The 27,576-nt window shown below is 42.3% G+C and overlaps 1 protein-coding gene across 1 annotated transcript in view; it reads left to right on the forward strand.

Moving 5' to 3' along the window:
• PKP1 (plakophilin 1) overlaps positions 1-27,576 on the forward strand; it is a 60,769-nt gene that overhangs the window by 24,833 nt on the left and 8,360 nt on the right. Inside the window, exons 3-6 of the mRNA XM_056844169.1 lie at positions 4,420-4,838; positions 17,317-17,461; positions 20,735-20,942; positions 26,152-26,329. Coding sequence (XP_056700147.1) covers positions 4,420-4,838; positions 17,317-17,461; positions 20,735-20,942; positions 26,152-26,329 — 950 coding nt within the window. The remainder of the gene's footprint in view (positions 1-4,419; positions 4,839-17,316; positions 17,462-20,734; positions 20,943-26,151; positions 26,330-27,576) is intronic.

Raw genomic sequence — 27,576 nt, forward strand, 5'->3', positions numbered from 1 at the left:
TATCATGGTTTAAATGGTCAGGGATCATTTAATTATCTGTCTTCTGGAATGCTCCTCCAGAATTGCATTTGGCTGTATTCAAGTTAATTCTGTTCAAAACCGCTTGATCTCGGGTGAGTGTTGGGAGTCAAGGAAAAACAGAGTACCGGGCATTAGCTGACCCTGTTTTTTATAAATCAACATCTGCTTTTATTCCACCTGAAAAAAAGGAATAATAGAGACAGCAACTTGGCAGAGATGTTAAATCCCTGGGATGTTTGCTGCAAACTGTTCAGCTAGCTATTATGTAAGACTTAACATATTATTTACGCCAGGCTTCTGTTTTCTTTTGCATTCATTCACATCAAGTATCTGGAAGGGGAACAAGCAAAGAGGAGTTTCTGTGCAAATGTGTCTGTGTTTGTTTGGATGTATTTTGGGGGGAAAGGAATGATTAAGGCTTCCTTTTGTCCTACATTTTGAAACAGCAAGCCATGTTTCATAGCTGTTAAGCTTTTGACATATCCCCCCTCCCAATGAGACTTGGGAAGAGAGGGTGCCAAGTTATTATCTGTTTGGGAAGGCACTTCTCATTTAGATGAGTCCTCAGAAGCAAGTCAGTGCAAGCATGGCTTGGGTGGGGTGGAATATGCAAGACGGTGTCTCCTGCAGACGTGAAAAACAGCTTCTTCTATGTGAAAAGAAGCTCCTGAATGAGCCCAGCCTATTATTTTTTGCTTTTTATGGTGCTGTGTTTTATTTCAAAAATATATTCATATGCACCTTATAAAGGAGCTGTTGCAGTGTAACAGCTAATAGAATGAACTGTAGTCCCAGAAGTCCCTGGTTCAAATGTTAACCTCTGCCAAAAACCTCACTGGGTAGACTTAGGCAAGCCACATTCTCTATCCGCTTTGATCTCCCATCTTCAATATGGGGACAGTAATAATGGCCTAATTTACAGTACTGTTGTAAGGATTACAACAAGGTCAAGTATACAAAGCACTTTGAAAACTGAAAGCACTATATAACTGCTTAGCATTATTATTATATATAACAGTGTTAAGCATTTTTAATATATATATATAGTGTGTGTATAATGTATATGTATTTATACTTTCTTTTCTGTATTCAAATAAGTTTTACTATAAAAAATATCAACAGTACAATTCACATAATAAAAACAATGCTACCTGCAAAACAACACATTGCTATATCTTTTCCTTTGATATTACAACAGTTCCTATCTAATGTTCTATGTCTCATCCCTTCCCAGTTTTTAATGGATAGCATTTCCATTTGTTATTTTAGCCTTTTGTCTGCTCTGCAAGTTAAAGCCATAACCCCATTTTTGCTCTGTACCTTTTAACCCAGTACAATGACAGTAGAGCAAATGTTATTTTACTTTCTCTAATTTCCTTTGTCATTTCTAGAAGAGGGTTGCCAGGTTCCCCCTGGCCACTGGCACGGAATGGGGGGCATTGGGTTGCCAGATCCAAGTTGGGAAACTCCTGGAGATTTGGGGATGGAGCCAGGGGAGGAACAATGTCATATGGTCCACCTTCCAAAGCATCCATTTTCTCCAGGGGAACTGATTGCGGATCCAGGCCAATGGGGGTCCCAAGGCCCGTCTGCCCCTACCCGATGAATACGACCCACCACCACCCCTGGGGACCCCGCACTGCTCCTACCATTTCTGGGATAAGAGATATGACACAACACATGTATGGAATAAAAACAGGCCACAACATTTATTGATTACAATATTAATCACAGCATTAGGCATTGGCAAGCATGGAGGCAGAATCCTGACATCAGGTGACCCAATGCCAGCTGATGTAACCTGTGCCCAGCCCATGCTGGGCACAGCCTGAGAAGGCAGATCCTGGACCCACCTGGACGGCAGCCACTGTGTGGTCCACTGCCACTTGGGAGGAGGCAGGCCACCCTGACTGCCCCACCGGGCATGTCAGCCCACTGGCCTCCCCTCCCAAAACCCCTTATTGGGGTCCCCAGCCTGGGAAAAGGGGGCTCGCAGGCCGGCTTTTCCCCGAACAGGATTCTGGCCCCATGCCCAAAACCGCCAGCCCCTGAAAGTTGTGACAGATAAACCCCAGATAAACAGTTGTGACAGTTGTGACAGAGTAAAGCGACCCTTAACAAACCACCCTTAACCATAAATGCGTAACAATGAACAATTCGAGCACAGCCCGTGTTTACTGAAACAACCGCAAACCACCTAACCCAACCTGCATCCGAATTACGACAGCACAGACAACATCAACAACCAGGCCACAGCCATGAACAAGGGGGAGGGTGGGTGTGACAAAACAGCTGGGAACAGGGCCGGCCAGGAGCAGCACCTCCCCTTAAATACCTGGCCGGCGGACCAGACTGGAAACCACTGGTCCGTTGGTGCCAGCCAGGACGGGGCACAGGAGACCAGGGCCCCGATTGGCCCATTCAAAAGGAGGGCAGGCGGGGTGCGAGAAAGGCGCGCGGGGCGGAGCAACCAACACCGCCATCCGATCCCCCCGCCACGGAGGACCGAGAGCGGCGCCTCGCCCCCCCTCTGTGCAGCTGCCCGCCCGCCCACTAGAAGATGTCCCCCTGCCACCGGGAGCTGGGAGGGGATCGCGGGCCGGCCCCCTATCCGCCCGCCGCTCCCCCCCCTGCGGCCAAACGGCCAGCTGGGCCCCGCCACCCGGCGCGGCTCCGCAAACAATGGATCCCGGTAAGTAGGGATCCCCCGCTTTCTGTAGTCTGGAGATGTGCTATAATTCTGGGTGATCCTCTTGTCCCACCTGGAGGTTGACATCCCTAAGAGCATGCCTGCTGGAGTGAAACAAAGAGCATTGATCACAGTAATATTTCCATGTCACTTTAGATATATAAAAAGAATTTGCATTTAAGGTTAGTGATTAAACTCTGATATAGCTGTGGAAAGAACGATTTCTCATTAAAGTATATTTACATTATCTCACTCTTCTCCCCTGCCCCCTAAACGTAGCTTTTTGTAACTATTTAACTGAAGTTAATTGCAGGTATTCTGTTCCTGTGAGTTGTTTGATACGTTGAGCTAGCAGGCCAGCACATAGCTGGAACTCTTTTAAAAATCTGGATTTCTGAACACATGGCTGTCTACCACAAAGTGGATATAGAAAATGACCAAGTGGTTAGGTGCAGAACAGTGAGCTTCAAGATTCTTGGAATGTTGCGCTAGACATCAATGAATATCTGATGGGATGGGTTGGACCTGTATCCAAGAACTGTGCTTGTTAACTGTGATCCTTAAACATACCTTTGCTTCATTGTGTAGGAATAATTTCTGTAGCTGAAATATGGAAGTAAATGTACATGAGCTGAAGAGATTTATTTGTTGAATATCCCCTTGTGCCTGGAGTGGAGACCAGCCAATGGGTGGTGGAACGGGGAAGGATGACGACATAGACATGCTGCGCTGAGAAGAATCAGGCTACAACTTTACTGATTACAGTTTTCTCGTGTCTTGGTGCAGCATAGGCTTGGGACAATGGGTGCAGGGGTTAGCCAAACAGCTGTCAGCAACCCCCTCCTCAACCTGCCTGTTAAAATAACAAAGGAAAGAGAACTGGTGTTACGGTTGGAAAGGGTGGAAGTCACTTTTCCTCCCCATCACCAGCTCCTGGGGGCGTGATCAACTTGTTAGAACAGAGGTTGGCTTTCCTTCACCCAGCTCCCCAGAGCCCCTCAAGGGGACCCTCTTTTAGGGTCATATAGGGAAGTCACCCTGAACACCCTGTGTTGTGTCCCAGCCAATGTCTCACCACCAACAGCCAGTTATGATGGTTACACTCTTTTTAACGGTCTCATCAACCATACATAGCATATACTGTTTGCTATGGGGGAGGTGAATACCCCAGGGCCTATTAACCAATCAGAATCCTTGGGTAAAATTCCTTCCTAGCCCTGTTAACTAGCAACTGACCCCTGTAGACATAGCAAAGGATCACTAACAACTGCAGAAACAAAATTCAAAAACATGGATTGGGAGTGTGGAGTTTTGCTCATAGAAAGTTCTGAATGTTCAGCACACCTTCCCTTTAAACATGAACTGTGGACCAAACTGGAACCTGTGGCCTACAAGTCCACTAAACTTTACCCACCAGCAGCGATGTGTCTGGTCAATGGTGGTGGGGCTTCCCCCTCCCCCTTTACCCAGGCACAGATAGTGCTTCAGTTTGCCAAGAGCTAGACTCTCTTCATCCATGGGTCAATATTCTTCTTTCTGTTGGAATAAACTCAGTTAGAATTCTGTATTTTATTTGTGGCTTTTCTGACTTGTCCTCAGCATTTGTGATCTGAGTCTAGTGCCTCTTAGGGTCCAGTCCTGCCTTTTATAGAGCCAATGAAAGTCCAGTCAACAATTTGAATGGTTTTCTTTGTTTCATTCCTCATCAGCTGTACAATGGAACAATCAAAAGGGATACGGAGAATAAACGCTACAGCTCCTACAGCCAAATGGAAGGCTGGGGTGGCAGGCACTACAACAAGATGTGCAGCCCTACCAGTCCTGGCAGCGATTACTGCTTTGTGAACATGAAGAGTAGCCGAAGTGAGCCAGACCTCTACTGTGACCCTCCACGAAGCACACTAAGGAGAAACCAGAGTGGAAGCCGGATGGGGCACAAGACCACTCTGAACCGTAACAGCATCTACAGCAGCTGCAACAATCAAGGCACTATAACCACAAGTAGGACAAGCAAAAGAATCCCAGTGCGTAGTCCCTCCTGTAACTCTGCTAACAAGCAAGATGTGGTCTATGCCCAGCCTGTAGCAAGCAGCAAGCAAGATGCGATTTATTCACACTCCAACTCCAAGTAAGTTCCCACGCATGCTTTTTTGCTTGGGCCATGATTACTTTTCTGTAGAAAATTAGACTGTACTACACATATGATGAGAAACTGGTTCAAGGGTCTCGGTACAGCAGTCATCCAAAATCTTGCTAAGCTTGTGAGCACTCTTGGGGTTTTGAGGATGGAGAGTGGGTACCACACAAAAAGGCTTCTATGGAGGACAAACAACAACAAAAGGGGGGGGGAAACACCAAATGGAACTCAACCAAAAAGCTGAGTCAAAACCGAAGAGGTTGAGTGAAAAATGCTAAAATTACAAATATATAAATTTTAATAAGGTGCACAATCAAGTTAAAAACATAAGGCCTTTAGCATAGGCAAGACCTACACATTCAATAAATACAAACATAAACACCTGCGATGTACAATCTTACGTTTCGGCTTGAGAAGGCCTTCCTTCTCAGGCCGAAACGTATTTGGTCCTTTTTGGATCCTACTTTGGTCAATGTAAGATTGTACATCGCAGGTGTTTATGTTTGCATATATTCTATGGAGGACAATCACAAAATGGCTGCCATGGGTTGCCAGGGCTAATCACAAAATGTTGGGATGTTGCAAGTCAAACTGTTTTGTATAATGGAGGGACTGTTTCTGAATGGGTGCTGCCTGTATACACAAAGATAATGCCTCCTGGATTCTTCTTCCTACTCTAATAAGATAGAGGAATGTTAGGACTGGCTCTTTTCTTTGAGGAAAAGATGTTTGTTCAAAGAAGCAAATGGCGGAAGACTCATTAGTAAGTGTCAAGACACCCAGGGGTGCTATGTTACACTTATACACTGCTGATAAGATGTTTTACTGGACTTCCATCATCCGGCAGAAAAAAATATTCTGTCTGCGAAGTATTCCATGGTCAGGACATCAGGTAGGGTTTCCAGGTCCCTCTTTGCAACCAATGGGAGGCTTTTGGGGCGGAGCCTGAGGAGGGCAGGGTTTGGGGATGGGAGGGACTTCAATGCCATAGAGTTCAATTTTGGCCATTTTCTTCAGGTGAACTGATTGCTATCATCTGGAGATCAGTTGTAACAGCAGGAGATATCCAGCTAGTACCTGGTGTTTGGCAACCCTAACATCAGGAGACTTATAGAACATCCCTGCATTTGTTGGAATTTGCCTGAGTTAGGAGCTGCTTGGGTTCTCAGTTGGGTGGCAAGAACCCTGGCATGATGGACAGAACCTGACATGACATCCATAAAGTTCTGCAAAATAGTGTGTGTAAATAATGTGTTTTTTACTGCTGACAGTGAAATATTCAGCATCAACTTCATATGCTTCAGCTCAGTAACTACTCCTCAATTTCATTTTTCACAAGCAAACACCATATGTAATAATCTAAAGGCTCAAGCTGGACTTTAAAAAATTACTGAGGTGGTATCTAACACACTAAAGTAAAACATTTTCATTGGAAAACCAGTGCCTATCTACCTGATTCAACATGAGATTTTAAGTGATGTGCCATGAGATCCAGGATAATTGCTTGCCCTGTGGATCATAGTAATAATATTTTCTATAATTACCAGTCCAGTTTGCTTTTTAAAGAACAACTTTAGCTAGTGAAGATTCACCTCAAGAACAATAGTTGTGTGGGAACCACTCTCCTTTGCCAAGCATCTCTTGGTTTGGGAGTGGCCCCCTTCATTGCACCCGTCTTGATAGGGGTGTGGTTCACTTGTGAAACTGGTTCTAATTTGGGAGTTGTCTGTCTTGAAGCACTGGGCCTGGTTGGTGAGTCTTCTAGTAGAACTAGTTCTCATTTGGGGAGTTGTCTCATTTCTGGAACTAAATCTCTTTGTATTGTTCTGCACCCTGTAGAAATTGATCTACTTGGTAAAAAGTGGTTCTAGACAATAAATACTCTTCAACATAACACAAAGCAACAAGAAAAAAATACAATATAAAACACATAACATACATACTTAATAATACACATTTCAGACAAGATATCTGTAAATATCTGTAAATATCTAAAGCAGGTCTTACCACCCATCTAACTTCTACCATCCACACCAGAATTTGGACTGCATTTCTAAGGTCTGGTTTAAGCAGACTATTTCAGTGGGATCATCAGAATATTCTAATTGCTGACAAGTCTCTCATTGGCCACCTGTGGTCTGCATCATGCCTTCCTTCTTCCATTAGCAGCCCAAGGAATCATCCTGGGATGACAACATTCAGCAGGGTAGGCTTGATCTGCACAGTTCAGGTCACAGCAGGCACAGAACCCCTGGATGTTGTGCTGTTTATACTGGTACTATAGCTCACATGGATCATGCCCCTAGTTGCACCATGCGAATGCTGAACCATTCAGAATATTACAGCAAGCTGTGATTTGCACAGTTGTAATCAGATCTCATCCCCCATGCCAATGACTCCTCCTTGGAGACGATAGGGAAAGCCTTACAGCCACAGTCAACCCAAAGGCTTGTAGGCACAATCAGCTACTAGATCTATCATGACTGGGAGATCCCTGGAACAAGGAAATTCATCCTCTGATTTTGGGGCAATGCAGCTAAAGGGTTAGGAACTATAGGGAAATTTCAACCAAATTTAGATGCATGGATATTTCTGCAGAATTTTATTGCACACATCCCTGGAGATAACTAATTCTGTTCAGATAATTTGTGCCTTGAAGTGCAAGGGTCCAATCTGAAAAGAACATTATGTCAGATTTTTTTCAGAAGGACCTCGAGTAAAGGAGGTGTTTATTGGAATGTGGTCCTGGTCTCAGGTGGGAGCTGTTCTTTCCTTTTGGAGTTGTTTCCGCTGTCAGTCTTGTGGTGTGTGGAGAGTTGTCACTATTCTACAACTAGGCTTGGCTGAGAGTATGTCTACACTAGTGCTGACTTTGCTCCAGTGTTCAGTCTCCCTGTAAGAACTGCATCACACTGATGCGCCAAATCTGAAGTCAAAGAATCCAGTCATCATCAGTCTGATTATACTCCTTGCCTTCCTGCAGTGATAATGTCAGCATTTGCAAGCTGAACCCCCCCTTTCTCTTCTTTATCACTTCAGCACAGGAGAAGAAGATACACAGACATGATCTAATACTAATAACTATGAAGGAACTGTCTAAGCTGTAAAGTTGCTCATTTGTTATTCTGGCAGTGCTTAGAAAACCACGTGATTTACTGGTTGTTGGATTTGAATGTGTAAAGGCTTGCAGAACAGAGTTTTTGTAAGAAAATATCTGCCTTGGTTGAGAAATATAATTTTAGTAAGAGAAACTAAAAGCTAGGTAATTTGTCTGAACTGCAGAAATTGTATGTGATTTTGCTTTCTTCAGAAGCAGAAATGTTTTCCATTGTTACAATTTTGACACTCCTTCTTCGTGTACTGGGAGTGCATTTTACAATAAGCCTCTGAATACGTACAGTTGTGTGAATAGGACAGCACATATATTTTTCAGCTTCAGTACACAGTATCAGAAAACCAGATTTTTGCGGACTCAGTGCAGTGACCATTGGATAAATCATCACCCTTTTATATAAAGTTCTGATGAATATTCATAATGATTCATGTTGTCCTAAAAAAACTGTTTGTTTTAGCTGGCACTTATGCAGAGGCTACAATTAACCTACAAAAACGGGCTTGGCTGAGTTCTAGGGTTGCCAGCGCTGGGTTGGGAAATACCCAAGTTCTGCCTTTATGAGTGTGTGTGGTGGTGGGGGGGGGGTCATTGCCTGAATCTGAATAGACATATAATTTTGTAAAAGAACATTTGAAACAGAAGTGATGAAAGAAAGGGAAAGTGTTTCCTTTCATTGGTTTTCAGCTTCTTCCTGATAGATGCCTTTTTTCAGGAGTCATCAGACTCTCACAAACCACATGTGGTCTGTGAAAATCTCATGTCAATCACTGCTGGACCAGGAACTAGTAGGATTAGGGATGCCAGGTCCCTCTTCACCACTGGCGGGAGGTTGGGGAATTGAGTGTATTTGGGGAATTGAGTGTATTTGATTCCTTGTGATATTTGACATTAATTTCCTAAGCAAGCATGGTTTTTTAAAAAAATTCAGCAGTTCAAGGAGCCCTGTTTTGATTAATTTTTTTCCCCAAGGGCTTACAAGTCCTCCCCTCCTCTGTCCTTGGCACCTGCTAAACCTGGAAAACCGCTTTTCAAAGCACACTTGGCAAACCACACTTGCCCAAGGGAGGCTTTTGTCTTTAAAACAGTACAGTGAGACCCTGATCACCCTTAAAATCAAGTTTAAGCAAAATGCATTGTCGATGCATGGAGTATATAGTCAGTTCTCAGAGGGCAGCTGATTCTATAGGTCCACAGCTCAGCAGGCCCTGACCCATCTTCTCAGCAGTCTCTCTTCCAGTGATTGGAAGGGTCTTTGCGCTGGAGGAGACAGCAACACACTTCCTTATTGATTCAGAACTGCCAGCTAGGGAGTAGCTGGGCAGGGGCGGGGGAAAGGGGCCTGGAAATGCTGTCTTAAACAACAGTTTCGTCCAGGTACTATCCCTTCCCATCATAAATAGCTAGAATGATTTCCTTCTCCTTGCAACTGGCTGTGTTTCTGAAGAGTGTCCTTTTCTAATTATTATATTAACATAACGACATGTAATAAAGCGATCGTAAGAGCTGCCTTCCCCATATGAACCTCACTGGACACTTGGAACATCTGCAGAAGCTCTCCTTTGTATGCCTCCAACATCTGAAGTAAAATGGGTGATCAAGCAGAAGAGGGGTTTCTCCATTGCAGCTGTCTGATTATGGAATTCTTTGCCAGGAGAAGGGGGCCTCTTACCCCATCACTGCTAGCTTTCTGTGCTTCTTTTGAGAGGCGTCTTGGGTTATGATTTACTGCTACGACGGCTTAGCTTTTTTCTGGCTGGTTTCTGGTTTCTTTTCCTCATAAGTGGTTAATTTGTTGCATGATTTATTGTAATTTGATGGGGGTTGTTATATACAGCCCTATGGATCTTTTTCAGATGGAGGGGCAGAACAATAATATTGTAAACCCACAAACAAATTTGTTTTTCCTAAAAGTTCATGTGGACAATATGACAGACTCCCTGTAACTAAAAGGTACTGTTCAAGACCTTACAAAAATACTACACAATGATGGAAGACTAATAAATTTTAGTCGGACCATACCCTCCCGCCAGAATAATCCCCCTTCTCTATCTCTTCACTTCCCCAATAAATGTTTGCCTGCACTGTGATGTCATACTGAGGCATGATTGAAGGCTACAAACGCAACTACAAAATGTGCTCCAATATTCTGAACACAGGCAATCATCAAATAACTCTGTCATCATACAAGACATTCTAAAATGGAACTATAAAAATGTGTTCAGGAGAGTGCTGAGAAGGGGCAGAATACCATAAGTAGCTGCTAACATACTCCAAAGCCCAGAGGACACATGCCAGGAGAGTTTTTCTCCCCTTGCTCACCAAATGATTGTCACGGACAAAGGAATCTAGTTCAGCCTTTTCTCCCCCCCCCCCCCCCCCCGTCAAGTCACATCTGACTTATAGTGACCTCTGGTGGGATTTTCAAGGAAAGAGATGTTCAGAGATTGCCTGCCTCCATGTAATGACCCTGGTATTACTTGGAGGGCTCCCATTTAAAATACTTGCCAGGGTCAATCCTGCTTAGCTTCTGAGATCTGACGAGATCAGGCTAGCCTGGGCCATCCAGGTCAGGGAGTTCAGCCATACCCCCTAGATTTTAGACTGATTAGGGTAAGAAGGGGAACTCAGAAATGGTGATATTGAGTAACCTGAAGAACAAACTTGCACCTCCAGGCAATCAAAACTACCCACAGCCTGATGGACCAGACTTTTTCCAATCCCCTGCATTCCACCAACCAAGCTAGTCATTGAAGGGTTTGGTTTTCTTTCAGGTCAAGACTAGCATAGGCTATTCTGGGAAGGTTTCATGGCCCAGAGGGTGTATATCTTGCTCAGCATGTCTTTGACAGGTGACAGGCAGAACAGGGGATTCCATGTTCCTCTGTTTTCCCATCTGTCCCACCCACCAAAGCTGGCTGCTACTCTCTACCTACGTGATCTGAGAGTGATTCACTGAGCTGACTCCTCTTGTGTATGCATGAGTGAATGTATGGCTGGGCCAAGTGCTGGATGGATAGGACACTGCATGAAAAAGAGAATGAAATACTAGGGGGTCTCCACGTATGCTTGGAAGCATGCTGCTTTGATGCAGGGATTCTCCTCGACTTGCAGAACTTGATTTGTCTTGAACAGGTGCTTTGTGTGAAATTTGTCTAGGCTACTCAGTTGTTCCACTAGTAAAACTAGGATTGAGACTTCCCCACCCTTCAAAGAACATGCTTCCCCCTAGTAAAGCAGGTTCTGGTTAGTTGTGAGCAATGGAAGAGGTCATGAGTAATACAAGAGCCAGGGTGGTATAATGATGGTTTTAAGCGCTGGACTAGGATCTTGAAGACTCAGGTTCAGATCTCCACTATGGCATCAGACCAAGGCCATTTGCAAGGTCTCAGCCTAACTTACCCCACAGGGTTATTGTGAGAACAAAGTGAGTGAGAGAACTATATATACTGCCCTGAACTCCTTAGAGGAAAGATTAGATTAAAATGTACTGGCTAGATAAGTAAATGTAGCCACAGTTTGTCCGCTGTAGCACATACTGAAATCTGTAAATTAGTTCCCAATGTGTGATACATAGCCATGAATGGGCTCCTAGATGAACCTGCCATTTCTACTCTGTAGTCTGGTATTCTGATCTTAGATGATGCCCCTTTAGACGAGTTGACAGCTGCATTCTCCCATGCTCTGAGGCTGAAAACCTGAGCAAGCAATCATAGGGATGCAGATACAGTGGAGAAATGATGGCCCAGTGCATGCTGGGATTGCACACACAAATCTATTCATAGGCTAATAACAGGAATTTGTTCTGTGCCATTTATTAACTTCTGAAATAAAAAATATCTAGATATAAACAGAACACCAAGTATTATTACCAAGGAACAAAAAGCTTCTAAAAACTACAAGTAAATTGCCTGTATCCTGCTACTTTGCTCAGAGCTAGCGTGGTTGAGTGGGTAAAAGCAGTGGACTTTAATCTGGAGAACCGGGTTTGATTCGCCACTCCTCCACACGAATGGCGGATTCTAATCTGGTGAACCACGTTGGTTTCTTCACTCTTACACATGAAACCAGCTAGGTGACCTTGGGCTAGTCACAGTTCTGTCTGAACTCTCTCAGCCTCACCTACCTCACAAGGTGTCTGTTGTGGGGAGAGGAAGGGAAGGAGATTGTCAGCCAGGTTGATTCTCCTTAAAAGTTAGAGAAAGTTGGCATATAAAAACCAACTCTTCTTCTAAAGTTAGAAGATTCCTCTAGCCTTCCTGCAATTGAAGTGGCTCTTCCACAGGCCACTGGGTTTTTGGAAGTGTCTCTTTCTACTAGGCTTTAGACTCGAGTTTTGATGGTTTATAAGAGATTAATTTGAAAGAGAACTTCTAATTCTCCCTTCGTCTGTTGCAATTTCATGAGAAACTCATACCCTTTCAAACCTCTCTTAAGGGCTTTTTAAAACAATGACAGGAGATTCTCAGAGAGTGGGATTCAGTACTAAATATTAAATGTTCCATATGTCTGCTCTGTATTTGTGCACTGTTTCTTGCAATTTAAGCTGCAGTCCTAAGAATACTTGCACGGGAGTAAGCACTATTGAATAAACTGAGACTTCCTTCTGAATACACCTGCTTAGGACTGCTTCCTGAGTTTTCTCCAAATGTAATAATGAATGCAATAATAACCATGGAATATAATTAGGGTTGCCAATCTCCACAGAGTAGCTAGAGAACTCCCGCTATCACAACTGCTCTCCAGCCAATAGAGATCAGTTCTCCTGGAGAAAATGGCCGCTTTAGCAATTGGACTCTATAGCATTGAAGTCCCTCCCCTTCTCTAACCCTGCCCTCCTCCGGCTCCACCCAAAAAAATCTCCAGGTATTTCACAAGCTGAAGCTGGTAACCCTAAATGTAATGAAGGTAAGATTGTGAAGTTGGCTAAAAATACAGGTAGTAAAGGCCTGACAAACTACAGGGCTCAGATAGATGTTCCCATGTAGAAATGAAGGACAGTATGTTCCCTTTCTGAAATTATGGCATACAGGGCAACTCCAAAAGGCCCAAGGACATGTTTAACATCATATTGACCTAGTACTTCCCTTTAAGTTACAGCTACTCCATTTTTATAAACCCACAAGTTATTTTCAGTCATTTGTTTTGTGATGAAATAATGGTTAGAGTTTCACTTACTGTTTATTCTTCCAAAAGGAAATTGGTTTTCAACCACATGTCATACTTTTCTTGAGTTGCCAGTCCTCAGCTGGTAATCCCCAGGAGACTGGGAGGGGCAGAGTGCCAGAGCCTCACATGAACAGTGTCCAGTGATGCCACATCATTTCTGGTTGCGTAGGTGGAAGTGATGTTACTGCATTGGCAGTCACTCTATCGTTTCCGTGAAACTCTATGGCAAAACCAAGTTTAGAGAAGATGCTAGAGCATCTGGTGACATGGTGACATCACTTCCACCTGCACAGCCAGAGATTATGTTTTGGCATTGCTGGATGCTACCCCCCTCCCAATTTTCTCCCATCAGTTTGTTGAGTGCTGGGGTTTGCCTGCCAACAGCAGGTAAATGACACTCCTATGCTTTTCTGTTGCCAAGTCATTATGAGTGCCAAGGCTCATTCAAGTTTCTAGAAATGTGGCTTGCTGTTCAGTCGTTTCACCATGGAGCTTGAATGACTGCCCAATATGTCCTTTAATCAAAGTCTCTGAATAATTAGTTGGGTGGATCAAAGTAGGTAAGATGATATTCTATAAACCTTAGATTAATTTATATTGATAACAAAAATTGTTGATGGAGATGGCATTGAGTAATGCCTTGTGAGTGATATGGGGGGAATTACTGATGTTACATTTCTTTTGTGCATTTGTAACTAATAGATAACTCTGTTCTTAGATGCAGCCAAATCTTTTAGGGTCTTGATTCCATCCCCCAAGGGTGAGGAAAAGATAATGTTCTAGTACAGCAGCTCCTATCTTTTCAGGAAGTTCTATTATCAGTCTCCCCTTTGTCTTAGGCACATTCTGAAGAAAAACCTGTTGGGGTGAATGTGGCCCCATCTGCAGATTTAAGTATCTGCAGACAGGGGACACACTTCAGAATTAGATATATAGGTGTGCTGTTTGGATACCCAGGGCAGAGAGACTATGCCCTTGTAAATCGGGGGATTTAGAAACCACTGAACATGTTCTCCTGAATTGTAACAATACTATACCCCGTTCTAAGTTTATTGAGCCCCTCATACTGAGAATGGGACCCGACCGGGAAAGAGAAAAGATAGAAAAGCTCCTACAAGGAGATAATCCCTCAATCACCTCTCAGGTAGCAAACTTTTGTACGGCTGCAATGAAAATTCATTGCCACAGAGTAGTCTCTTAGTCCAAATGGCAGTTGTAACTTGGATGTTTTTTATTATTATTATTATTTTAAGTGATTTAAGACTCGGAGTGTAAACCTTTGTCAGTAAGACCATTTTAGTCCATGTATCTTGTTTTATCTGGCCAAGGGCGGCAAATAAACTATCTATCTATCTATCTATCTATCTATCTATCTATCTATCTATCTATCTATCTATCTATCTATCTATCTGCTGTTTGTAACATTGGCTTTGTTAAATGGCTTATATTGTTTTTATTTGTTTTTATTTATTTAAATATTTATATGACATCCTACCAGCCGACTAGAACTTTCAAGGAACTGAACAATTAAAAAGGCATTAAACTCAAATTTTAAAAACAAAACATAAAAATCGGCAATTTAAACACACATTAAAATCAGATTTTAAAAACAATCTATATATAAAAAATCAGCAATGAAATACAAACAAGAAGGAGTGTCAGGGTATGCCAGACAAAACAGAAGACTCTTTACCCATTGCCGGGAGACAATTGAGGGTGATAGATGGGTCTCCCTGGAGTAGAGTTGCCAGATCTCCCACTGTAGCAGCGGGTCTCAAAACTGGTAGCTGCCACCTACTGCCACTGGCAAAGGCAGAGTTTATGTTAAGACAGGAATGTGAAAGAAATTTGGTATAGGTAGGATGATGCCATATTTAGTATCTGCTGTGGTCCTCCCTTGAGAGGAATGAGTTGGGTGAATAATTTTCATTATGGAGGGTGGTTTTCTTTACATATGATGCAGAAGGATGGGGTAGGGTTGCCAACCTCCAGGTAGTAGCTGGAGATCTTCCACTATTACAACTGATCTCCAGCCAATAGAGATCAGTTCCCCTGGAGAAAATGGCCGCTTTGGCAATTGGATTCTATGGCAATGAAGTCCCTCCCTTCCCCAAACCCCACCTCCTCAGGCTCTGCCCCAAAAATCTCCAGGTATTTCCCAACCTGGAGCTGGGCAACCCTAGGATGGGGGAATGAATGGGATAGCATTTCTTTAATGGGGAGGAAGTTGTGATTTTAATCTTTTTATATCGTTGTGTTGTATGTTCTATATTTAGAGTTTATTTTGGGTTTGGTTTAAGCACAATTGTAAACCACTTTGAGCCAATAGAACAGAACAGATTAAAAGGCCACAGACCAAACTACATAAACAGATCACTAAGCAGTTTAGAATAAGTTTCTGGTATTCACTGGTTTATACTTGGAAACTGGTATAATTTTTTATTTAATTATTTATTTTACTGTATTTATAGTCCACCTTTCTCACTGAAATTCAAAGTGGATTACACACTGTGAATTGATAACAGTCTATACAAAGAGACATCTAATAAGCGCAGTGTAGGTTGATACAATCAATGGCAGGAGACATCAAATGAGTAGTGAATTAGGACTAGGATTATCAAAATCTGAGTGATCATAGCATATTAGGCATGATATAGAGTGAGGATATCATGAAGAAAAATGGTATTACATCAGTAGAAAACAAAGAAATGTCAAGAGGATTATACACATACAGAAAACTGATAGTAGCTGTAGCTGTTCAAGACTAAAGAAAATGTTGATGAACCTATGCATCTTAGTTTTAAACATGTATTGAATACCAATATTTTATCTCATGGTTCCATTTGCTGAATTCCCCAATATATAGAAATATACAAAGTATGCAAGAGGAGACCCACAATGACTTGAGGGGTAGGAGAAATTCCATTTCCCACTTCCTCTTATCTTATCCCCACTTCCCCTGATCTTGTTCCCCCAAACCTTCCTATTACCACTGCTGCTGCTTCTTCCCCTAACCCTCTTACCACTGCCACTTATTCTCTCTGTCCTCTCCCAACCCTGCCATCAATACTTCCTCCTCTCGCTAAACACAACCTGCTGCCTTGAGCATCTTAAATGATGGGCAAGCTAAAATGTACCAAATAAATAAATAATACCTCCCTGCTTTGTTCCTCCCTCCTCCAACTCTCCCACCGCTACTTACTCTCCTCCCGGCAGCCACTCCTATGTAAAAAAAAAGCCTGGTTTTATGGGGTTGCTCATGAGATCTTAGGTGGCTTTTTAAAAGTTGTCCTGTGTGCACTGGCTATTTGTTTTTAGCATACCCATTAAAAACATTTTAAAAAACAGGTTTTCTGTGGGTTTTTACAAACATCATCCCATTCTGTACCTTGCCCCATAGAGCAGATTTTTTGGTTTGCGCTCTAAAGACAAATTCGGATTTGATCTATGATCATTTGTTAATTTAATTAATTCTGGGTCTTATAACTGTGGTAAAGATGTGGGTAAACTGTTCATCTCCACTCCTCAAAACTAGGCTCTGTGCAATAAGACAAAGAAACAATGGTCACATTTGCTTTATTGCTTCCACGGAACGCTGAAGTAGAATCTGAAAGATTCCCCCTGAAGAAGCTTTACGCGAAACGCGTCGGGGTTATAAAATGTATTAAAGTATCATTTCTTTTGCACCAATTGTTTCTTTGCCTTCGTTTTGCTTTGGTGTGCCCCCTTTTTCTTCTGTGCAATAATATGCCTACTGTTATATGTATGTTCCGGGAGCATACATACTTGCAGCTACATTTGTGCTGACATATCAACATCATTTTTACTTCAGCTGCTCATTCACCTGAGCCATGTTGAGGAATGGGGGCAGTAGATGACAAAGCTCCTATCACATGCCTCTTTGCTCCCTCAAGGCTAGTTTGTGCACCTGTGCACCATCCTAAATGGGGAGAGGGCATAACTCAGTGGTAGAGCATTAGTTATAGCATGGTCATAGGTCATGTTTGTGTTGTTTATTTTTATTGTTTCTTATTGATTGCTTGGTTTTGCTTTAGCGTTGTGACCCATCTCAAGCAGGTCTTCAGAGGTAGCATACAAATTTTCTAAATAAATAAATGTTCCATCTTGCTAATAAATCCTGCAGCCTCTGCCTTGAAGTTGTTGAAATCTTTCCCTTCTTGTATTCAGAATCTGCAATGATGAGGTGGATTATGGAGCAATGACTATCCAGAAAGCAATACAACTCCTGTGTTCTTCAGATGAGAAGTATCAGGCCATGGGTGGTTACTATCTCCAGCACACCTGCTTTCAAGATGAATCTGCCAAGCAAGAGGTAAAATTATTCCTTACCATGGTGCTTCAGTTTTGTGTATCTTTATGTTAGATGCTTAACTAGAACTTTTATGGAACTCATGGCCCCAGTAGAAGGAACAGTAAGTCCCTTTGGAAGAGATAGGTTGTGAGCTGTTCATTCCACACTGAAAGGTAGCAATAAAGTTATGGTAATGCTAAGTCCATGACTACAGTGGGTGAATCAGTAAACTCAGGTTGCAAGTAGAGAATCAGACCACTGATCCATCTAGCTCAGTACTGTCTACTCTGGCTAACAGTGGCTCTTAAGATGTGCCATCAGATATCCTTTTAACTAGAAATACCAGTAATTGAACCTGAGACCTTCTTCTTACAAAGAATGTGCTCTGCCACTGAGCCATGGCCGTTTCCTAATTTTGTACCCATACATTATGCAAAATAGATAGAATTATTCATCTCTAAGTTCTGCACACCTGAGGGAAACTCCAAGTTTATAGAAAAATCTAAAATGGTAACAACCCCCCCAAAAAAAAAAATAGTTAGGAGGCCTGTGTACACACCTATATGAAAAAAAATTGCCCAGTGATTAGCTGTGATTGTGGATTAATAGTAACCAAAGCAAGGCACCTGCACATGAATTTACTGCAGGGGCCCCAGATATACTAAACAGGACAAAGAGGATATGGAGGAAGACACTACAGTGATGGTAAGCAAGAAAAGGGAGTTTGGTAACACCAGTGATGAAGATGACAATGATTAGTAGGAAGAGGGAAGTAAGAAGGAATAGAAGGCATTGTGGAGGAATTCCCTCCCATACCATATCTTGTGAGTCTCCCACAAGAAAAAGAATAAGCATTTATAAAGCCCTTTCAGAGTTCCACAAACATGATTGTGGTACAGCCCTATAATGTAGGCCAACATTGTTTTCATCTCCATATTGCAGAAGTAAGGTTTGAACCAGGGGACCTCCCAGAGCACAAGTCATTAGCCACCTTACTAAACTAGTTTTGTGTTTGTTCACAAAAGTTCACATGAACTAAAACTTTAACTGTGCTATGAAAGTGTGCATTATGCCTGAAACTCAGATAATTAATTCTGAGCAAATTGCTTGAGCATATTTTAGCAGATCTCAGTAAATGTATTAATTCATTCACACATGAATGTTGTTCTGTATATTTCTGTTCACCGTCATATCTCACGGTATGTTAGAAACCATACACAAATTCTTTTAAAGTCACTGGCCCAAGCTAAGTGCTTGTCTTTTTAACCCACCAACACAATTTGTAGAGTCATTCCCAAACGTTTAACATCATGTATCTAATTCCCATGATGGCCCACCATGTTGATAAAAAATATGAGGAGGCTAGCCAGGAATAGGGCTGATGTTTCTGTAAACATGGGGGAACATCCTGGTTTGCAGAAAGATCTGAAAGATAACCACTTAACATGTGCCAAAAGTAACTTGTAACATCTGCATCTCCCAAAAAAATCCATAGAAAAAGTTGATATGGCATCCCTCACATCAACTTTTCCTGCTTCCTTCTCTTTTTTCCACCTACCCACCTACCTTTGATTTACCCCATATTCAGCTATATTTATTATTTATTTAATTCATTTATAGCCTGCCTTTCTCCACAATCATTCTCCTACATTTTATACTCACAACAGCCCTGTGAGGTAGGTTAGTCTGAGTGCGTGTGATTGGCCCAAAGTCACCAAGTGAGCTTCAATGGCAGAGTAGGGATTCAAAGAAAGGTCTCTCAGATCCTAATCTGAAACTCTACTCACTACACCACACTGGCTTTCATTGGGGGCTGCTGTTGAACAGCAGCAAGCAGCTGGGCCTGGGTAAGTGATGCAAGTCATGTGTTACCAAATTGCCCGGTAGTTGCTGCTGGGCCTGGCTCTGATGAGTCCCCCCTCAAAGGCCAAAACAACCTTGGAAAGGGCCCTGTCACCTACCCCTGCCTTTGACTGACAGAAACCTGGGTTTGAAGGTTGGCAATACAGCTGTGGTTGCCTAGCAATGGCTACTGAGGCCATTCGTTTTTTGCAGCTATTCGTGCTGCTTCTGTTATTTCAGAGGTTTTTTTTTAAAAAAATTAAGATTTAAATTTAAAAAAAACAAACCTGGGGCTTTTCTCAGGTTTGTAGAAAGATGTACCTGACTGTTCATGGCTCTAGTCTCTGGATTTAAGTATCCACAGATTTGGCCATGTTGAAAATTAGATATATTGATGATATACTTAAAAACATAACTAGTCTAATTAGCAGTAGAAAAGAGCAAGAGTCCAGTAGCACCTTAAAGACTAACAAAATTTCCAGAAGGGTATGAGCTGTATCTCACAAAAACTCATACCCTGCCAGAAATTGTGTTAGTTTTTAAGGTGCTACTGGACTCTTGCTCTTTTCTACTGCTTCATAAAGACTAACATGGCTACCCACCGTGATCTAGTCTAATTAGCATCTGCCTCAGGATAGCCATGACTACTTTGCTATGTATTTGTTTCTATGTAGATAATGATAGCTGATTAACACGAACAGGAAATGAGCAGATGTTGTTTACACACCATTTCATGTATTACACATAGGCTTTCCTGCCTTACTTCTCACCTTCCTAAAAAGTATTATACAAGTAGCATAGAATCAAGCAGACTGAGGTGTGTCTAAATCAGACATTTTGAGTAAGCTAGAGCAAAATAGTTTTCAGGATGCAATATAAAAGGTATATAAGAAAACAGACAAATATAATTTAGCTAAAACTGACTTTAGTAGATATGGAGAAAGCAATACCAGGCCAGAGATTTGCAGTATAATGTTTTCAAAGAAGCTATTTCAATGACAAGTGACTCTTTGCTAAAGGAAACAACAGGCCTTTTGCTAATGGTATCAGGCATTTCTGGGACCCAAATGGGTACCACATGAATTGCTGGTTACGAGAAAAAGCCAACACTAATTCACAAGAGGAAAGTTCCTTCTTTCATCTATAGCTAGTTACTTGCCATTGGGTCAAATAATATTTCAGTTACTATTTCAAAGTAGACAAAGAATGAGGATTGATCCCTACTGTCAAGAAACTATAATTACCATATGCGCAATGGAGTAGTAGTTTGAATGCACACACCTACATTGTAAGGAGTGATGTGGGGTATATGCACCAGTGGTACTTCAGTGAATTTTAAAAACTGCCAGCAAGCAACTTGGAAGCTGTATGTTAACTGATATTTGCAGAAAAGGTCAGCTGAGTTTTACAAGCAACTTGGATCAGTGGGTACTTCACTGTCTTCTCTTTCAGGTCTACCGACTTAGTGGCATTACCAAACTTGTTGAACTCCTCCGCAGCCCAGATGAAAATGTGCAGCAAGCTGCAGCAGGGGCCCTTCGAAACTTAGTCTTCCGAAATCCAACCAATAAGTTAGAAACCCGACGGCAGAATGGAATTCGAGAGTGTGTGAGCCTCCTGAGGAGAACTGGAAACACAGAAATACAGAAACAATTGACAGGTACCCATACCCATTTAGAACAATGCAAAAGCAACTCTTAAAGCAAGAGGGGAAAAAAATGTTAGGGCTACCGGCAGATGAAAGGATTTTCAAATGATTTATCATATGTCTTTAGCAGATCAATCAATAAATCAGTTACATTTAAGTTATTTGCAAATTAACAAACCTCAATATATGTGCCTTTTTGATTTGTTGGAGGAACTGGAAGGTAACTATTTATTTATTTATATCCTGCTTTTCTTTCCAGTGAGAACCCTTGGTGACTCACAGGACAGGAAAAAAATCAGCAAAAACAGGAAAAGGGAAGGAATCTTTGGAATGCCAAGCCTGTCTTCCTCTCCTTGCTAGCCAATCTTCTTCCTAGCTCTAGGCTATAACCCTCAGGCTAAGAGCCAAAGGCCAAGAGCCCTTCGGCTCACAACTGTGGGTTCACCCAAGCCTTAAGTACCTGTGAGCAGAGGAAAACAAAGTCAATGAGGTGTTATTCAACTGCTGCTAGCCAGCTAGTGAGCGGGATCTTTTCAAGTTCCTCCCCTTTCAGGAAACTATGTTAAGGAAAGTCCATCTTTCATATTTGGACTGTATTGCCATTTGAATGTGTGCAGCAGTATGCAAACACTGCTTAGAATAGAATGATGGTAGGATTTAATATAGACATGTGTGAAACCCTGTGGAGTTTTGCATTGTGCTTCCATGCAATCTGGAATAGCCACAAAAAAAGTCTGTAGAACATCTTGGATATCCTTATTTTTTAAAAAAAACTTTAGTTCATGGGGGGTTTTACCCCTGAAAAATGAGGTAGAGTTGGATATAAGAAAGGTATGGCTATTGGGTTGGATCCAACCACTTTTTTTTAATTAAAAGAGAGGTTCCATTTGATCAAACAAGGCTATGCTGGGGATCATGAGTCCTGCATGTACGAAAGCCCATGTGGTATGAGGACTATAGAAATGAGGGGAACTGGGTAAGGCTGAGTGAAAAAGCTGACTGGATCCAACCCATTGTCTGTATCAGATAACAGTCTCAGCATTGAAAAGATATGAAGCTGTGTTATTGTTGGTGTTAGAATGTCGGTCTGTCAAGGTCAGTATTGTCTACTCAGGTTGGCAGAGGCTCTCCAGGATCTCAGGCATAGGTCTTTCACATCACCTACTATCTGATCCTTTCAACTGGTGATGCCAGGGATTGAACATGGGCCTTCTGCATACAAAGCAGATATTCTACCACTGAGCCACAGCCTGACCCCTTAAAATTGAATTAGGAAGATTACCACAGCTTCCCTAATTTAACTTGTAGTTTGTGCTGTCTTTGCGTGTCTTCCTCTTCCTTCAAATTCCTGCTCAACACACTATTGTACTTTCCTATTGTACTCTCCTGAACCTTCCTACCATCCCTTGTTTCCTCCATAATTCTTCCCCATAATTTACTATAAATTCCTTATCTCTTGTATTCCCTTCCTTACCTTTTAATGAAGACGCTAAAGTGTTTGGGGCAAGAATCTGCAAGTTCTGTGCTGCACATAGCTTGTGGCTAATGCTAGATCGATGATAGATAGTTACAACATTTATGGTAGCATTGCTACCAATGTGAAAAATTAAGTCCACTTATTAAGCAGTCTTCTAGCTACAATTTTGTCCTACCATCTAGAACAGTATCTTGAATTACTCAAGTTAAGTTTTAGCCAAACACAAATTGCTTTCCTTTGTGTGTGTGTGTGTGTGTGTGTGTGTGTGTGGTTTTTTTTTTTTTTTTTTTACTAAATATGTGTTTGAGAGCTGGTTGCATGTAGATCAGTAGTGAGCAGCTGTCCCCTAAGGTGCACATTATATCCATTTTTGCATGCAATCTCTAAAGAAGTTGATCTGTTTGGTTTTTGCTGTCCAAGTTGAACACCTGTGCAGTAGCTGTGGAACTAGAACTTGCATCGGGCTGTATGAGAATCTGCATGTGTGAAACACTGCCTGTTACTCTGTACAACACTGAACAGGCTGAAACTTCTCATACACAGCCAAACGATCCATGAAAAAGTTGCCTCTCTCTCATGACTGGTGAACAGAATGTGAGCTGAATTGGCAGGCATTTGAGTATCCTAACTCCCAATATCAGCTTCACTGATAGGTAGATGGATTGGTAAACCGAAGTCTCACTACTAGGAGCCTGGACTTGTTGATGTCACTTCAGTCTTGCTCCCAGTTTCCCTGCTTAGCATTTCAAGCCTCATTTGCTCTTCTGTGCTCTCCTAGTATGTTTCATTTCCTAGCCCTCTGTCTGTTTTCCATACCTGAGCTCCACTTGGGAAGTTTCCCTCTTCTGTCATCATTGAAACCTAACTTGTGTATGAATGACTATCAGGCCTCCTGAATCTCAGAAGTCACCTCCAATCTGAATCTCAGGAGAGGTCACCCCCAATGGAAGAATTGTCTTCCATTACAAATTCTCATGTTTCTGGCACCACTTACGTATACTTATAGCAACAGTAAATTACATTGTTTTCTGGAACTCCCATACTGGACCTGTAAGCTCAGTTATGAAAATGGATAAAATGTTTTTCCATAAATCCTGTCTACTTTCACTAGCACAGTATCAAGATCCTGGGATACTCAACGGTCCATCACATCTAAGAGACACCATGTACATACAGTACTATCAAGCAGAGATAGCACTCTCAAAAACTTTTTTAAAAAATGAAGAAAATATCACGAAGGAGGGGACCATTTCAGATCTAACTGCATAATTTTGTTCATTCCAAGACAGTCCAAGAAAATAAATATGTAGAGGTGATAAATTAGGTTTGTTTTGTGAAGCATAGAACTTGTGTATGGAATCTGGGCCAGCAACACAACTCACAGCCCATTCCTGAGCTGAGGTGTACGGGGACAGCAGGGAAGAGGCGCAGCGGCGCCTCTTCCTAAGCCGCTCCCCGTACTTCGTTAAACAAAAAAAAAGCCGTTTCACACTTTTTTTTTGTTTAATTGGGACCTTTCACCCCACAGGGAATAGCGAGGCTGTGCCTGCTAAAAAGCAGGTGCAACACCGCCATTCCCGGCACCAGCGGAAGTGGCCGAAAGGGGATAGGGAGCCGCCAACTGGTAACTCCTCCCCCCGGAATGCCCCCTTGCGCTGGCGTGGCTTCTCCACACCGTTGCCGGCGCCACGGAGAGGCCACGCTGGCGGACGGGGGAGGCGCGGTCCTGTGGTGTTTGGCCGCCGCTGGGACTGGCCTCGCCGCCAGCATGAATGCGTGTAAACGTGTGATTACATGCATTTACGCAGGCGGCAAGGTTACGCCGCCTCCTAAAAACGTTTAGCCCCATTCTCAGGAATGGGCTGTCAGAGTCGGTGACTGACTAAACTTGGCAGTTACAACTTCCAAATAATGTATAAACTATTTTTGCTTTGTTTTCTTTAAAGGTTTGAAGAAACAATGGTGAAATAAGAAAATATGTCTTTTAAATGCTTAAAAATAGGATACTAAAAACTGGACACAAAGCCCTCCTCCCTGTTTGAAAGCTAAAACATGTTTTTATCAACAAAGAGGGGGAACCCCTAGTATTAAAGCATATTATCAAGTAGCCAAATTGACATCTGTAGTGGAATGGGTACTCCCTGACGTTTGTAGTAGAATGGGTACACCCTGACATCTTTTTGGAAGCAGAACGTTCTAAACTGCGACATGCCCAGAATTATTTGGTTTTAAGAGAGGGCTTGAAGAATGCCATATATACATTTCCATCTGTCTTTTCAGTTCTAAATACCTGATATAAACTTAAATCAGAAGTAGCCCTGGGGCATTTCAATTATTACCCTTTTGTATAATGATCAGCTTCAGTTGGGGTCAGCTCACATATCTACTTTTAAAATTCAGAAGAATGTTGGTGTACACATTTTAGAAAATGTGTAGATAATAGATTGGACTGACTTACAGAGCAATCCTCAGGGCTGCCAGAACCACCATGGCCAGCCATGGTGCAACTATGGTGCAACTAGTCTGCTCCCTAAAGGTTTTCATTATGTGGCAGCCAGCAAGGAAATAAAGGGATTTTAAGGCTGTCTTTGGGTGCAACCATGACAGTATCCCCAGCAACTCCACTGCGGCGGTCTGTAATAGTGTTGTAGGGAGGTGGTGGGGCTCAGATGGACAGGAAAGCCAGAACTATTCAGGGATCATGAGGCACGGGGGCCGAACCAAGAGCCCATTAGAGCCCAGGGGCAGAAAAGGGATGTGTTCACATCCCTTTGATGTGTTTTGTTCTTCCCAAATTTGAGAGCATTTTTGCAGAAAATGTTGTATATAGTTAAATATATGAGATATGTGCTATCTTTCAATCATTAAGTGCTTTAGGATGATTATTTGAAAGACACTGTAAATTATTTCTGACCTTGAATTCATCATGAATTTTCTTACTGGTGCCACGACAAGCATCTTTTTTTCATGGGAAGATCTAACCCCATGACAGCATGGTACCGCTGAATTAATTGATTTGCCTTGTGTTAGATTTTTAAGAGATTTGAAAACAATGCAACAGCAGCTAAGTTTGTAGAAAAATAGATTGCTTATTCTGTAATGGAAGAATAATTTCCAGAATAATATTCAACCTCTTTTTATTGTTATTAGAGGGCTGACATCTATACTTTTACCCTTTGGCACATTCCACTGATGCCAGTTCATTCCTTCTTTATGGGATGCTTTTCAGTGGTGCAATATGCTATTGTGCCAATACAAGAGGGCCTTACACTGTCAGGAAAGCACCTCATGTCAGAAGTACATGCTGGTGCTACTTAAACACCCCAGTGGTGGTGGAGCATAAGTGTAGGATTCCATTCATAGGCTGTATAGGGTTGGATTCTGAAGAAGTTCTCCATGAGTGGAGTAGAACTTTGCCTCTCCTTGCCCAATACACCCCAAAAGCCCCACAATATGCTTGGGGACAGGGGACTCCCACGAACAGCATGAGGGGATGGTCAGAAGTCTGCTGTGGGAGTATTTTATACTTAGCTTTATATATTTTATACTTTTCCAAGTTCATAATATTTTTTTTGGAAGTTGGACATTGTTTTAAATGCATTCAGTGAACATTTGAAGATTGTCTTATGTAGCACATATGATTTATCCTGTTTTGTTCCTTCATACACACCAGCCAGTGCAGGCTGAGTCAAATACGTCTGGCAGGAACCTTTTAGCAGTGTTCCTCTTGTGTTTTCTTTCTAGGATTGCTCTGGAATTTATCATCCACTGATGAGCTGAAAGAAGATTTGATACATGACGCTCTCCCTGTTCTGACTGATTGTGTTATTATCCCTTTTTCTGGATGGACTGATGGCGTTAGTAACAGATCAAGAGACATTGTCGATCCTGAAGTATTCTTCAATGCCACTGGCTGTTTGAGGTAGGTCTGGCAATACCATGATATATAACTATTTAGGCCTTACTAAAAGAAATTAAAATGCATTTTAGCTGACATTGTAATTATCCTCACAAGTTCTATTTTGCATGAGCTGTTGAAATTACTGGAGATGCAAGTGACTTGAGACTCAGTGTGGTACAGTATAAGATGTATACTAGGAAGACCTAGGTTCAAATTGTTACTTGGCCATAGAGTTCATTGGGTCACCCCTCCCCCCACCAGCACAACCTGCCTCAGAGGTGTATTGTACAGATTAACTGGGGGTTGAAGTTCCCTGGTTTTATTGAAAAAAGGGAGGGATTAAAATAATCTAAACAAACAAGTGCCCCTAGATACCAGCATTCTGAAAGAAAGTTTGATTTTCCATCTCTGTTTCAAATTCTGTTAAGAAAAAGTGGAAGAGTTTGTATTTTTAATGACTGCTGCTGGGTACTGGTTTCCTTTTTATGTCCTTGGAACTCATTCTATTCAGCTGATACCTCAGCCTTCCACACAATCCCAGTATAAATTGTAGAAGGCCAATATCTGGGCATGTAATGATTCTAGCCTGGGAAAAATTTCCAAACTCTTGGGCATGTAGATAGTAGTCCTGACTTGCAATTTCTCCTATCAACCTCCAGCAATGCCAGGCTGGCAGTCAGGAGGAACTGCTGGATGGGCAGATAAACAGGTGTGTGATTAGAAACTGTAATGAACTGAAGCTCTGCCTTAGGGGATGCTGCTGGAGCAGGAGCACTACTTCACACCTGAACCACACACATTTGCTGAGGGGCATGGATTAGTGAAACGAACGAGATGAAGTACCTCAGTTAGGGTTGCCAACCTCCAGGTAGTAGCTGGAGATCTCCTGCTATTACAACTGATCCCCAGCCGATCGAGATCAGTTCACCTGGAGAAAATGGCCGCTTTGGCAATTGGACTCTACGGCATTGAAGTCCCTCCCCTCCCCAAACCCCACCCTCCTCAGGCTCCTCCCCAAAAACCCTCCACGGGTGGTGAAGAGGGACCTGGCAACCCTAACCTCAGTAGCAACAGCTTCCCCAGTCTAAGGGGCTCATATCATGAGCAAGGGAAGACACTGAAAGAGCATACGTGTATAAATTTCCTCAGTGCTGTCTTTCATGAAACGACTCGGCATGGTAGGTGCACAAAGAACACTGTTCCAAGCACCATCCCTTCAAACTGGCAGGTGTCTGATTGTGAAAAAACAGTAAAAACAGCTCCTCGGT

The sequence above is a fragment of the Euleptes europaea genome, chromosome 2, assembly GCF_029931775.1.
Source record: "Euleptes europaea isolate rEulEur1 chromosome 2, rEulEur1.hap1, whole genome shotgun sequence".
Classification (NCBI taxonomy): Eukaryota; Metazoa; Chordata; class Lepidosauria; order Squamata; family Sphaerodactylidae; genus Euleptes; species Euleptes europaea.